This window comes from Dermochelys coriacea, chromosome 5, assembly GCF_009764565.3.
Source record: "Dermochelys coriacea isolate rDerCor1 chromosome 5, rDerCor1.pri.v4, whole genome shotgun sequence".
In the NCBI taxonomy this organism is placed as follows: domain Eukaryota; kingdom Metazoa; phylum Chordata; order Testudines; family Dermochelyidae; genus Dermochelys; species Dermochelys coriacea.
Genome location: NC_050072.1, coordinates 66,110,270 through 66,123,194, shown reverse-complemented (window position 1 = coordinate 66,123,194; position 12,925 = coordinate 66,110,270). Strand labels below are relative to the sequence as shown.

The 12,925-nt window shown below is 37.9% G+C and overlaps 1 protein-coding gene across 3 annotated transcripts in view; it reads left to right on the top strand.

Moving 5' to 3' along the window:
• The window catches only part of SLCO4C1 (solute carrier organic anion transporter family member 4C1), an 85,343-nt gene that overhangs the window by 26,719 nt on the left and 45,699 nt on the right, over positions 1-12,925 (top strand). For 2 of the 3 annotated variants that reach the window (XM_038403776.2, XM_043514904.1), the window contains one exon: positions 9,985-10,179. The exons of the other annotated variant lie outside the window; for it this stretch is intronic. In XM_038403776.2, coding sequence (XP_038259704.1) covers positions 9,985-10,179 — 195 coding nt within the window. The remainder of the gene's footprint in view (positions 1-9,984; positions 10,180-12,925) is intronic. 3 annotated transcript variants of the gene reach the window in all.

The window sequence follows — 12,925 nt, the reverse complement described above, 5'->3', positions numbered from 1 at the left end:
GTTAGGAGCTCCCTCTTAAAAAACAAAACAAAAAACAAACACAAAAAGGAGTACTTGTGGCACCTTAAAGACTAACGAATTAAGTACTCCTTTTCTTTTTGTGGATACAGACTAACATGGCTGCTACTCTGAGCTCCCTCTAGTGGCCTGTCTTCTTATTGCACCTTAGAGACTAACAAATGTATTAGAACATAAGCTTTTGTGAGCTACAGCTCACTTCATCGGATGCATTTGGTGGAAAATACAGAGGGGAGATTGATACATACACACAGAGAACATGAAACAATGGGTTTATCATACACACTGTAAGGAGAGTGATCACTTAAGATAAGCCATCACCAGCAGCAGGGGGGGAAAGGAGGAAAACCTTTCATGGTGACAAGCAAGGTAGGCTATTTCCAGCAGTTAACAAGAAGTGAGCTGTAGCTCACGAAAGCTTATGCTCTAATAAATTTGTTAGTCTCTAAGGTGCCACAAGTACTCCTTTTCTTTTTGCGAATACAGACTAACACGGCTGCTACTCTGAAACAAGAATATCTGAGGAACAGTGTGGAGTGGGATGGGGGTGATAAATAACATGGGGAAATAGTTTTACTTTGTGTAATGACTCATCCATTCCCAGTCTCTATTCAAGCCTAAGTTAATTGTATCCAGTTTGCAAATTAATTCCAATTCAGCAGTCTCTCGTTGGAGTCTGTTTTTGAAGATTTTTTGTTGAAGAATAGCCACTCTCAGGTCTGTAATCGAGTGACCAGAGAGATTGAAGTGTTCTCCAACTGGTTTTTGAATGTTATAATTCTTGACGTCTGATTTGTGTCCATTTATTCTTTTATGTAGAGACTGTCCAATTTGACCAATGTACATGGCAGAGGGGCATTGCTGGCACATGATAGCATATATCAAATTGGTAGATGCGCAGGTGAACTTTCCACCAAATGCATCCGATGAAGTGAGCTGTAGCTCACGAAAGCTTATGCTCTAATAAATTTGTTAGTCTCTAAGGTGCCACAAGTACTCCTTTTCTTTTTGCAAATACAGACTAACACGGCTGCTACTCTGAAACCTGTCTTCTTATTGTAAGTAGTTTCATTTTACAGTTAAATAGATTCCCGTGGTTTGCATCATGTCATTCCCTGGTTAATGTAAACATTGCAATGTAAACTATACACAAATTTAAAACAGAGGATTAAATATCCTTCTAAAACTCTGTCAGAAGTCTCCCTTGTCATCTGAGAAATTTAAAATATTGGAATTTTAGATAGTGTATTTAATGCTCTGTTCTAGTCAGTTAGTTTTAAAATAATCACTGATGCAATCTTCCCAATCAATTATGTGTGCACTTAATGTGATAGAGGAGTTCAGTGGTGAGGATATTAGCTAGGACCATGGGAGATGAGGGGTCAGGTTCCAGCTCTGCCACAGATTTTCTCTGTAACCATGGACAAGTCACTTAGCCTCTCTGTGCATTAGTTCTCCATCTGTAAAATGGACAATGATGCTTCCATACTTCACAGGAGTGTTGTGACGATAGCTAAACTTAAAAAAAATTGGGACATTCAAACACTGTGATGGAGGCAATATAAGTACTTTAGAATTCCTATCATTGAACCTAGGAAATTCTAGGATAGCTTTTCTTTTTTTATTAAATATGTGCATGTTGAATCAAAGAGTACAACTTCAAATGAACTAAGTTACCCATCTTCAGCACTGTCAATTTAAAATAGTATTTAATTATTATTAACATAGTATGTGGCTTAAGTCAAATTTCTCAGATCTCTTTCTAGTGGACAAATATCTTAATTCTAAAAAAACTACTTTCAAAACTGTCATCAGTTGGTTACCTTTTTAGAAGACTCAACAAGGAAACCAAGAATTGAAGGGGAATAGAGAATGAACTATTCTCTTGCCCTCACCTTTTCTTATCCCAGATACTATATTGGCTGCAGTTTACAGCTGGGATACTTTGGAGGGGTGTATCTTTTCTATGGCTGTGAGACTTCACATTTCTGTGCTCTATATTATAAATACCTTTCAAAAGCACTAAATTCACAGATATGTAAAAACAGAAAAACAACAAATCTATCAAATAAAATAAAAGATGGGACTGAGGAGGAATGATTTCAACTCTTCTTTCTTATCAGTGTTTTATATAAAAGAAATTACTTGGACCATATTGTGGCAGATGCTCTGTAGTTTTGTTTTTTTTCATTTTTGTTTTGTTTTGTAATGAAGTGCTATGATAGCTCTGTTATCAGACATTTCATTTTGCTTCTGTAAGTAATTTAGAATTCCGTATGATCTTCCAAGGGGATATCATGGGTTAAAACATAAACAAAGCGTATATTGAATTACTGCATGGGGCAGCACTGTAATCTCAAGAGTGTCTGCCTCTTCAAGGTATAGATTTAGTGCAGTGATGATGGTGCTGCTTTTGAATTATGAGGGAGGAAAAGAGATGTTAAAGAGCAAAGTCAGTGAAAACTGGCAAGTAAAACTAGCTGTACGATTTTCAAAAAGGTTGGCAGATTACTTAAACTAAGTAATTATCTTGGTTTAGTCTCAATTTTAAAATCTCTCTTCAGATACAATCTATAATCTGTACTCATTAACTATTCAAGGTTTGTGTGTTAACTCAATGATTGACTGATAAGGAGTGCCATGTGACATTCCTGACTGCATAAATATACAAGCACTTCCAGCACATGTACCCTCTTGCAGCTTTTTAGTACAGACCTTGCCAGTGATCTGAGTGAAACTTTGATGATTGAGTCACAAATTCCTGAAAAATGACTCCTATTAGAAATGCTGATAACCTTAACTGTTATAATTTACATTATTTATATATATATTATAGTCTACTCCTGTGGTTCTGAAGATACAAAACTGGAGCACTGAGACTAACAGTCAAGATAAATTTCAAAGTAGCAGGCATGTTGTCTATATCTGCAAAAAAGAACAGGATATTTGTGGCATCTTAGACTAGCAAATTTATTTGAGCATAAGCTTTCGTGGGCTACAGCCCACTTCATCAGATGCATAGAATGGAATATATAGTAAGAATATATATAACACACACACAACATGAAAAGATGGAAGTAGCCATACCATCTACAAGAGGCTAATTAATTAAGTTGAGCTATTATCAGCAGGAGAAAAAAAACTTTTGTAATGATAATCAAGATGGCCCATTTAGACAGTTGACAAGAAGAAGGTGTGAGGATACTTAACCTGGGGAAATAGATTCAATATGTGTAATGACCCAGCCACTCCCAGTCTCTATTCAAACCCAAGTTAATGGTATCTAGTTTAATTCAAGCTCAGCAGTTTCTCATTGGATTCTGTTTTTGAAGCTTTTCTGTTGCAAAATTGCCACCTTTAAGTCTGTTACCAAGTGGCCAGAGAGGGTTGAACTGTTCTCCTACTGGTTTTTGAATGTTATGATTCCTGATGTCAGATGTGTCCATTTATTCTTTTGTATAGAGACTGTCATGTTTGGCCAATGTACATGGCAGAGGGGCATTGCTGGCACATGATGGCATATATCACATTGGTAGATGTGCAGGTGAATGAGCCCCTGATGGCATGACTAATGTGATTAGGTCCTATGATGGTGTCACTTGAATAAATGTGGACAGAGTTGTCATTGGGCTTTGTTGCAAGGAACCTGTTTTTTTTTCACTTCAGCAGGTGGGTATTGTAGTTTTAAGAATGCTTGATAGAGATCTTGTAGGTGTTTATCTCTGTCTGAGAGATTGTCATTTGTATCTTAGAGCAGTGGTTCTCAAAGCTGGTCCGCCGCTTCTTCAGGGAAAGCCCCGGCGCACCGGACTGGTTTGTTTATCTGCCGCGTCCACAGGTTCGGCCAATTGCGGCCACCACTGGCTGAGGTTCACTGCTCCAGGCCAAGGGAGGCTGCGGGAAGTGACACGGGCCAAGTGATGTGCTGGCCCCCATTCCTGCAGCCCCCAGTGGTCTGGAGTGGCAACCGCGGTCAGTGGGAGCCACAATCAGCCGAACCTGCAGACGTGGTGGGTAAACAAACCAGTCCTGCGTGCCAGGGGCTTTCCCTGAACAAGCGGCGGACTGGCTTTGAGAACCACTGTCTTAGAGCTTGGCTGTAGACAATGGATCGTGTAGTGTGTCCTGAATGGAAGCTGGAGGCGTATAGGTAAGTATAGCAGTCAGTAGGTTTCCGGTATAGGGTGCTGGTTATGTGACCATCGCTTATTAGCACAGTAGTGTCCAGGAAATGGACCGCTTGTGTGGATTAGTCTAGGCTGAGGTTGATGGTGGGATGCCTCAGCCTAGACCAACAAGAAACTGCTGAGCTTGAATTAATATGCAAACTAGATACCATTAACTTGGGTTTGAATACAGATTGGGAGTGGTTGGGTTATTACACATATTGAATCTATTTCTCCATGTTAAGTATCCTCACACCTTCTTGTCAACTGTCTAAATGGGCCATCTTGATTATCACTACAAAAGTTTTTTCTCCTGCTGATAATAGCTCAACTTAATTAGCCTCCTACAGTTGGTATGTCTACTTACACCTTTTCATGTTCTCTGTATGTATACTAGATGTTCCTTTCTATGCATCCGAAGTGGGCTGTAGCCCATGGAAGCTTATGCTCAAATAAATTTGTTAGCTTCTAAGGTGCCACAAGTACTCCTGTTCTTTTAGTCTAGATAAAGCATCCTGGGAGCATGCAAGTTCAGAAGAGCCAACTGACCATGAAGGAGATATGTTCCTACTGAGTTCACAATCAGTGACACAGACCATATGTCATTAGATTGCAGCATTTTTACTTGTCAAGGGTGGAGATGGAAAAAGAAACTTACATCCTTGTCATATAGTGGCAAAATACTTATTGATTTTGTTTACATTAAGTACCTTCAAGCCACCCACACAGTTTGAATATCTCCTGATCTCTACTCATCCTTTCAGCTGATAAACTTTGTGTCTTACTGTGCTTCATCAGCTTCCTACTAAGGAATCATTTGAAGCTGAAGGCCATGGGTTTAAAGATGTGAGCTTTACTCCTAAGCACTAGAAAAAAGTATATAGTGAAAGGGATGCAAATTCTAGAATAGTACTTGGTTGAACATCTATCCATAACCATAAATATTGTATAGCTCTTTCATATTATAAGGGAACAGAATTACTTGGCACAAAATATACAGAGCATCCACTATTTACTCTAGTCAAAACTAGCAAGTGGCCCATTTATGTCATGTCCCGTGCTTCAGAGGAAGGTAAACTCCCCTGATGGTCCCTGCCAATCTGATCTGGGTGAAAATTCATTTTTGGATTGTTCAGTGGCCTATGTGAAATCAGTTTAGTAAGGTTTTAAAATCATAAACAAAACCACTACATGGGTTTAAACCCCTTCCCTTGCTTTCCACCTTTCATCTCCACTTCTCAGTAGTGTCATTAGAAAAGCCACAAATTCATAGAAGAAAAATAGAATATTCATAGAAGCATGAGAATGAACTCCCTCTTAGCTTCATGATGGCCTTTCTAGAAAAGGGATGAATCCTATTTGTTGAGCATTGTGGAGGAGCTTGCACTAGCTTTGCCTACTCAAAGCTGTGTGTGAAAGGGAGGGCTTCATTCTCTAGGTCTCTCAACGTTGACAATCATGTTTTTTACAAAAAGGAAGAAAACAAAACCAAATGTTAGTGAAAATGTAATTAGATTTAGTGTCAAATTGCTAAACATTATGAAAGCCTGATTGTGTGAAATAAATGTAGGAGTTAGTCACCCATGCAAATGATTAACATGCCTTAAGATATTAAAAAAAGCTGCAAATTTTCTCTAAAATAGTTCCATTAAAAAAATGACTTGAGGATAAATTTATTTAAAACCAAATAACTACAGTGAACATCTTGATGTTCATTTGGGTGAATTTTCAGGACCTGCTAGGCCCAAAACTATAATTTTTTTTTAGAAGTATCCCATAAATAAAAAGTGTTGGATTTTATGGCAGATGGTTGCAAATAAAAATGCAGTTTTTGATATAAGCAGAGTAATCAAAATATTTTCCTAAAAAACCCCAGGACCTTGGCTCTCCTTTTGTAAATGTTTTAATAAATATCAGTTTAGGTTTTATTGATAGATTAAATATTTTGATTGCAATAGTTAATTGGATATATTTAAAGGCAATGATTGTGCATTACCAAGTAGTGAAATGTATATATTGCTTAAGCTATTGGAATCCTGGGTATTCAAATGGAAATTGTTCTTACTGCAATGAAGATTACAGCTTATGTTGATGTTCTTTAAAGAATTGACTGCAAAACAGCATCTGTAGTGGATAAACAGAACAATGTACTTAAGACAGAAAATTGCATTTAGATATCTGTTTGGCTGGGTTTTGGCTGTACTGACTTCATAGACAGTTCTCCCAAAAGTAAAGAAAGCAAAGAACAGAATGTGGTGTACATTCCTTTGCCCTGTTCACATAGAAATATTCCGATGCTAGGAATTTTAGGCATGTGAATCTTCGAAAGGGGAGAACTTGTTTCCTAATGCTAGTTCATTCTGTAATAAAAGCTCTGTTTAACTTTTTTTGGTCAAAATTTATGTGCACGTAATGGGAAACTGCATATGATCTGGTGTCTTTCATTTATCTCTTGTGCACAGCTATATGTATTGTGCACTCTAATGTGCCTTCAAAAAAAATCTAAATTTAATGATTTTAGTATCCTCCTTCGGATTTAATTTACTTTTTTGATGTTAACTATATACAACAATGATGCTAGTTTCCAACATCCCTCTGTGTCCTTTCCCCACTCCTGTCTTTGTGGTTTTCTCCTATCTTGCCTCGGTGTGTGGAATGATCTAGTTTGTCTCAGGCCCCATTTTTTTCCATTAGTCTTTCATAAAAACCTACTTCTCCATGACATTCACACATGGATGGTGGAGGTGGGGAAAGAAGGATTTTTTTTTTTTTAATGTAAGTATCTTAGGTAGTTTGTTCTTTTGGGTCTCCAAGGACATCTTGTGTCTCTTAGGTCTGTCTCCTAGATTATTAGCTTGCTCTTAGTCTAGGACTGTCTTGATTATTGGTCTTGAATAATGCCAGACACTATCTGCTGTTCATATATAAAAAATAATTCAACTTGCATACTACTGAGATCAGTGTTCCCTCTAATTTTTGACAGGCCGTGTGCCCCAAAAATTTCTTCTGTGCAAATTTTTGTGCACCCGGTATTTCGATGTATGTGCGGGGTTTAGGATCTGTGTGCACACGCACACAGCTTAGAGGGAACAGTGACTGAGATTATCTTTCAATTTGCTAGAACTCGGATAAACATTACCTATTTGCAGTGTTTATCTAGCATTAATGTACAACTGCAAATGTATTCTGGGTCATCACATATAATGAGATATTGCAGTACTTATGAGCTGTTAATGAATACTGTAAAAGTAAAATCTTTACAATGTATCCTGCCATAAAAACACTTCATGTACTATAGAATAAAGTTTTAGACACGTATGTATTCATTTTGTCTAAAGTTAGCCTGAAGTCAATGTAGTTTTTCTATCTAAAAGGCTTTGAAAAGTATTGAATTGTATTCATGTGCTGTTTCTAATATCTTTTCAAATGCCAAAAGATCTTTTTTCATGGTAAAGAACACAAGATTTATTGCTAAAAACCTGGGTTATTTTGGGTTAATTAAAAGGGCTAAAAAGGTTGTTTCTAATGCTCTGCTCCTGTTCAAAAATGCTACAATAACTTAAAATATGGAGGTTCACTGAGGCCTGGTCTACACTACGGGGGGGAGATCAATCTAAATTACACAACTTCAGCTTCGTGACTAATGTAGCTGAAATCGATATCTTTAGATCTATTTACTGCAGGGTCCACACTATGCTACGTCGATGAGAGATGCTCTCCTATTGACTCCCCTGGTGCTTCTCATTCAGGTGGAGTACAGGAGTCGATGGGAGAGTGACTTGCGGTCGATTTAGCGGGTGTTCATTAGACCCGCTAAGTCGATTGCCAATGCATTGATTGCCATGTGTGGGTCCCCCAGTAAGTGTAGACAAGCCCTTAGAGGAATTGGTGCTGAATTCTTCCCTCCAAGTGCAAGGATTTGTCACTTCAAAGAGGGAAGAACCAGTTATTCCCAGCTGCCCCTGAGGTTGCCTTACTTTCTACAGCAGCTTTCCCCTACAGCAGCTTCCTTAAGACCCTTACTGCCATTGAGTACTCTACATCCTTCCACCATCCTTACCTTCTACCCTAAGAAGAGAGTGATGACAATACCATTAATAAAAATGACATGGATAACTTCTGCCTGGGTTTCTGCTTGGAAACCTGCCATGCCCCAAGAGGTCCTGCCCCACTCCTACAGTGTAAATTGAAAAGAGCATTGTTTACAAAGTGTGTGTAGGTTTTTTAGTAACAAATTCTCTAAAAAATGAAAAATTGCCTCACCTGACTTAATGGGAACTGTAGTAGGAAAATACTGCTCATTGACCAGACTAGTGTATGAAGTTTCAATCTGAAGTGAATTTATATGGCATCTTAAACTTTTTTTTTTTCTTTTAAAGAAAGGAGTTTATAATGGAAAAGCATGACAGCCTTCATCATAGTAGCTTTTTCTGCCTAACTCTTCAAGAATTCATGTTAGGTTCTGAATGATCACTAGATAATTTCTATTCTCTTCTGATGCTGAATATATGTCTTGCTTATTAATGAAATACTGTGCCAGCTACATTGCTCCTTTGCTAGCATTGGTAGGGTCAGAAAGTACCCTTTGGCTTAATTTATAAAACACCTCTGTAGAAATTGGTATTTAGTCATGCTCCTGGAGGGATGATTCTGAATGTTTGTTCTGCATTCTGTGGATAAACATAACCTACTTATATCACTCTCTTTACTGTAAGCGTTCTAAAACATTTTTTTTACAATAGCTGAGAATTACCCAGTACAGCCATTCTGTCAAATGAGTGAGATTTTTCCTCTTCAGGATTGCACATGTGTATATACAGACATTTGCAAATAACGCTACACATACTCTTGTTCTATTCTGTCAAATAAGATTAAGGCTGTTTGATGTCTGTGGAAAAGCAGTAATGCCCCAGAGGGGATGAAAAGGGGAGAGAATGCATGTAAGCAAGGAAAAGCTAACTATTACATATAACCAACTTAAGTATCTGAAAAAAGTTGTCCATAAACACAATTCCTTCTTCTTCTGGTGTGTGTGTGTGTGTGTAAGAAATTCCAGTAATGTAGTTTCCTCATTCTAGGAATTAAATCAATGACGTTTGTTGTCATGGGAGATTGCTAGGGTGTAGCCTATTAAATAGGAACACTTTCTTACAAAGCTAATTCTTTTTTTTTTTCTTTCTTTCTTTTTAGGAGAGGAAGCGTGGGTGGTTGAATCTTTTAAAAGAGATTTTTCTTCTATCCCCTTCCCTCAATCTTCTAAGATATTTAGTTAAGCAGTGGAGGGCTGGAGGGTGTCTTAGTGCCTATCAGTATTGCTCCATAACAGTTGGAGCACTGATTAATAAATAACCTCTGTTTTAAATTATACATTTCTCTATATTTTGTTCTTTAACTTGGAGCATTGTAAGATACAATGGTATCAGAGAATTCTGTTTGATATCTTGTTGCATGCAGAATCCATATTCTAAACAAGAATTTTAATTCAGGGTATTTGGGCAATCAAAAATTAAAAAGCCGCCCATTTTTATGAGCAATTTTCCCACTCTCCCTTGTCTGGTAGGGAAATATCCTCATTTTTCATATGGAAATATTGTGGCACAGAGATGCTCAGTGACATGTCTGATGTCTCACAGGAAATCTGTAAAAGAGATGGGATTAGAAGACTAAGAGTCAAGTAATCCTGTGCTATTAACTACAGAATGCATTATATACATGGTGCTTCCTTACCTTTATAAACACAAACTATATGATGAGTCAGTCAACTGTACTTTATTAATGTCTCTATAAATGTGTTTTTTAGATACCTGTCAATCATCAGGAACTAACATTGCTAACTTCAGTTGCAATACCAGCAAAGAGTCTTCACTCTCCAATTACCTCTATGTCTTCATCCTGGCACAGCTGCTACTGGGAGTTGGAGGAACTCCCCTGTACACCTTGGGCACCACCTTCATTGATGATAGTGTCCCAAAACACAAATCTTCTCTCTATATAGGTAATATTGTTTTAAAATTTAAATTGGTAGCAAAAGATTGTTGAATGAATACTTTATAAATATCAAAAAGAAAAGGAGTACTTGTGGCACCTTGGAGACTAACACATTTATTTATTAGTCTCTAAGGTGCCACGAGTACTCCTTTTCTTTTTGTGAATACAGACTAACACAGCTGCTACTCTGAAACTTATCTTTATAAATATCGTAATTTAAAAAATCTGCTAGTAGAAAGTGATCAAATTTTGTAAACACAACACTTCTCATTAAGGAGCTGAAGTAACAGATTTGCTTGCTGATGACTTTTATATAGCAGTAGTTTCTGCAGTGGTTGCTATAATGGTTGGCATGTAGATGTTTTGGAAACAGACAAGGCTAGGCTTATTGTTTCAGCAGGATGGAAATTTGCTGAATAGCTATTTTATATGTTTAATAGGGAGGGTCAGGACAAACCCCACAATATCTTGAACACTTCACCCAACCTCTTATTTTCATATGTAACCAACTTGATGAGATGAGAAACTGAGGTTTTAATATTGTATTAAACTGCTTAAGTTTAAACTATCTTTAGCTAAAGTTGGCATCGGCTCTCAAATAAGAGTCGGGAGCTAAAACTGTTAATTTAGCAGCCACTTCCTACTGTATCGTTTAATGGCTGTATTATGTTCCCCTGTGAGTATTTGGTCAGTGTGGGAAGGATTGCTTCACCTGAACATAACACATTCTACAATTGTTTATTCAGGTGACGGTTCTATATGGGGATTATGGCAGAGCAGGCCTTTACTTCAGGCATAGAACAAAGATATTGTTAATGTACACTTTCAGTATTCACCATCCTCCCTTAACTCTCTCATGTCTAGTGTTCTGTATAGCATTTCTTATGCAGCTACTGGTTTTACTGTTGTTAGTCTTTCTCCAGATCAAAGGCAGCTTTAGCGTGGGTTCGTGGTTTCAGCTGCACCCATGGGAAACCAAGGGAGCAAGCATGTACTTTTCTCAGCCCAGTGTGGAAGTGAAGCCCAGGGTAGGGAAGGAGACTGGAGAGCAAGACCCCATATACAGGGTTGCAATGCCCAGAGCAGGGAGCTGGGACCAGCCCTGTGGAACAGGAGCTGCTGCTTCAGGGTGAATGCAGGGTAGACTCACTCTCCAGACCCCACATTTTCCCTCTGCATCATGCTGGGATTAGGGGTGTGGTGCTATGGTGAGGGGTGCTTCTGTGGGTGTTGGTGCCCCCTCAGCAGCTTAGTGTAATGCACCCTTTGAATCAAGAGACTACCTCTGCTCCAGACTGTACTTTATGACAAGGCAACTCACATACATTTTCTCTCTTCTTCACACTCTACTTAAGCCTTCCTCCACTCTTGCCCAAAGAATTCCTTCATTCACCATATTTTACCTGTGCATTCAGCAGTCTTTTTTCCTCAGGTTAAAAAAGGAGTATATTAATTGTGTTGAAAAATTGCCCAAGGTTCTCTTAACTGAACTGCTACAGCCAGTTCATGTAACTAACTCTGTAATTAGATTTAATTAAGGTTTCAGTTCTGTCTCCCAACTTCCATCCAGAATACTTAAATCTGTAACCCTTATTCCACTGGCTCAAGGCAAGTCTTTGAAAATTACTTGATTTCCTCAAAACTAATCAATTAAACTTGTACCTTACCTTGAACTTTAAAGTGAAAGTTGTTCAGAATTGTTGATGATTACATAATTATTCTAAAGAGCAATTCTGAGTACTCTAATCCTGTCTCTATTTTTTGTCAGACCTGTTAAAGTCTATTGCGCTGCTCATGTGGTTAAGAGGGAAAAAATGTGACCCACACTAGAATATCTAACAAATCTCTGTAGGGCAGGAAAGTGTTGCAAAAATATTCCAGAGTAGTTTATTTTGAAAACAAAACAAAATGTACCTCCTCGTTAAATCTCATCGCTAGCTCTAAAACCAAATCTAAAGTGCCAACCGTGTGTGTTAAGAGTTGGTGACATGGGTCTAGAAGACTTCAGATTTTACATCTGGACTTGTAGAAGAAAAAAAAGTAGCATCATCTTAAAAAGCAGCTTATTTTAACACAACAAAACTAGAAGGGAAATATAACAAATGGCTTAGTAACTAGGTTAATCCTTCCATGTTTGAGCTGATAATTTATTACTCTGCACAGGGATGCATTAATTTATTACAGGATGCCTGCAGGATATTTTTGCTATTCCTGACAGATTTAGAGTATGTTTTAGATTATTTGTGTGTTTGAATTAAGGCACCTGTTTTTAGTTAAACTTTTGTTAGGCACAAATACGCAGAGCACTCAAGCATGATTTTTTAGGTATTTACCAAATTTATTTTAAGAGTTAAGTTACATTCTTTCCTTTCCATTTGCACATTTTAAGTGCATACCAAAACAGCAAAACCAAAGTTCAATCTGGTATGAAAAGGAAAGTAATTTGATTTCTGCTGACATTTTAGGATGTAGTCCAGCAGTTATTAGGCAGGTAAAACTCCCCACCCCACATGCTCAGAGTTTAGAGGGAGTTCCCATTCATGATCATAGGATAAAATTTTAAGGACCAAAGTCTCCTGGACCTAAGGGTCCTACCAAATTGGGGAGAAATCCTGGCCCAACTGAAGTCAATGGAAGTTTTGCAGCTGACTTCAGTAGGGCCAATATTTCACCCTTGAAATCTAAGGGGATACTCAGATAGTGTTGAATAGCTAAGAAACCCAATCCTATCCCTAACAAATTCAATCCAGAAA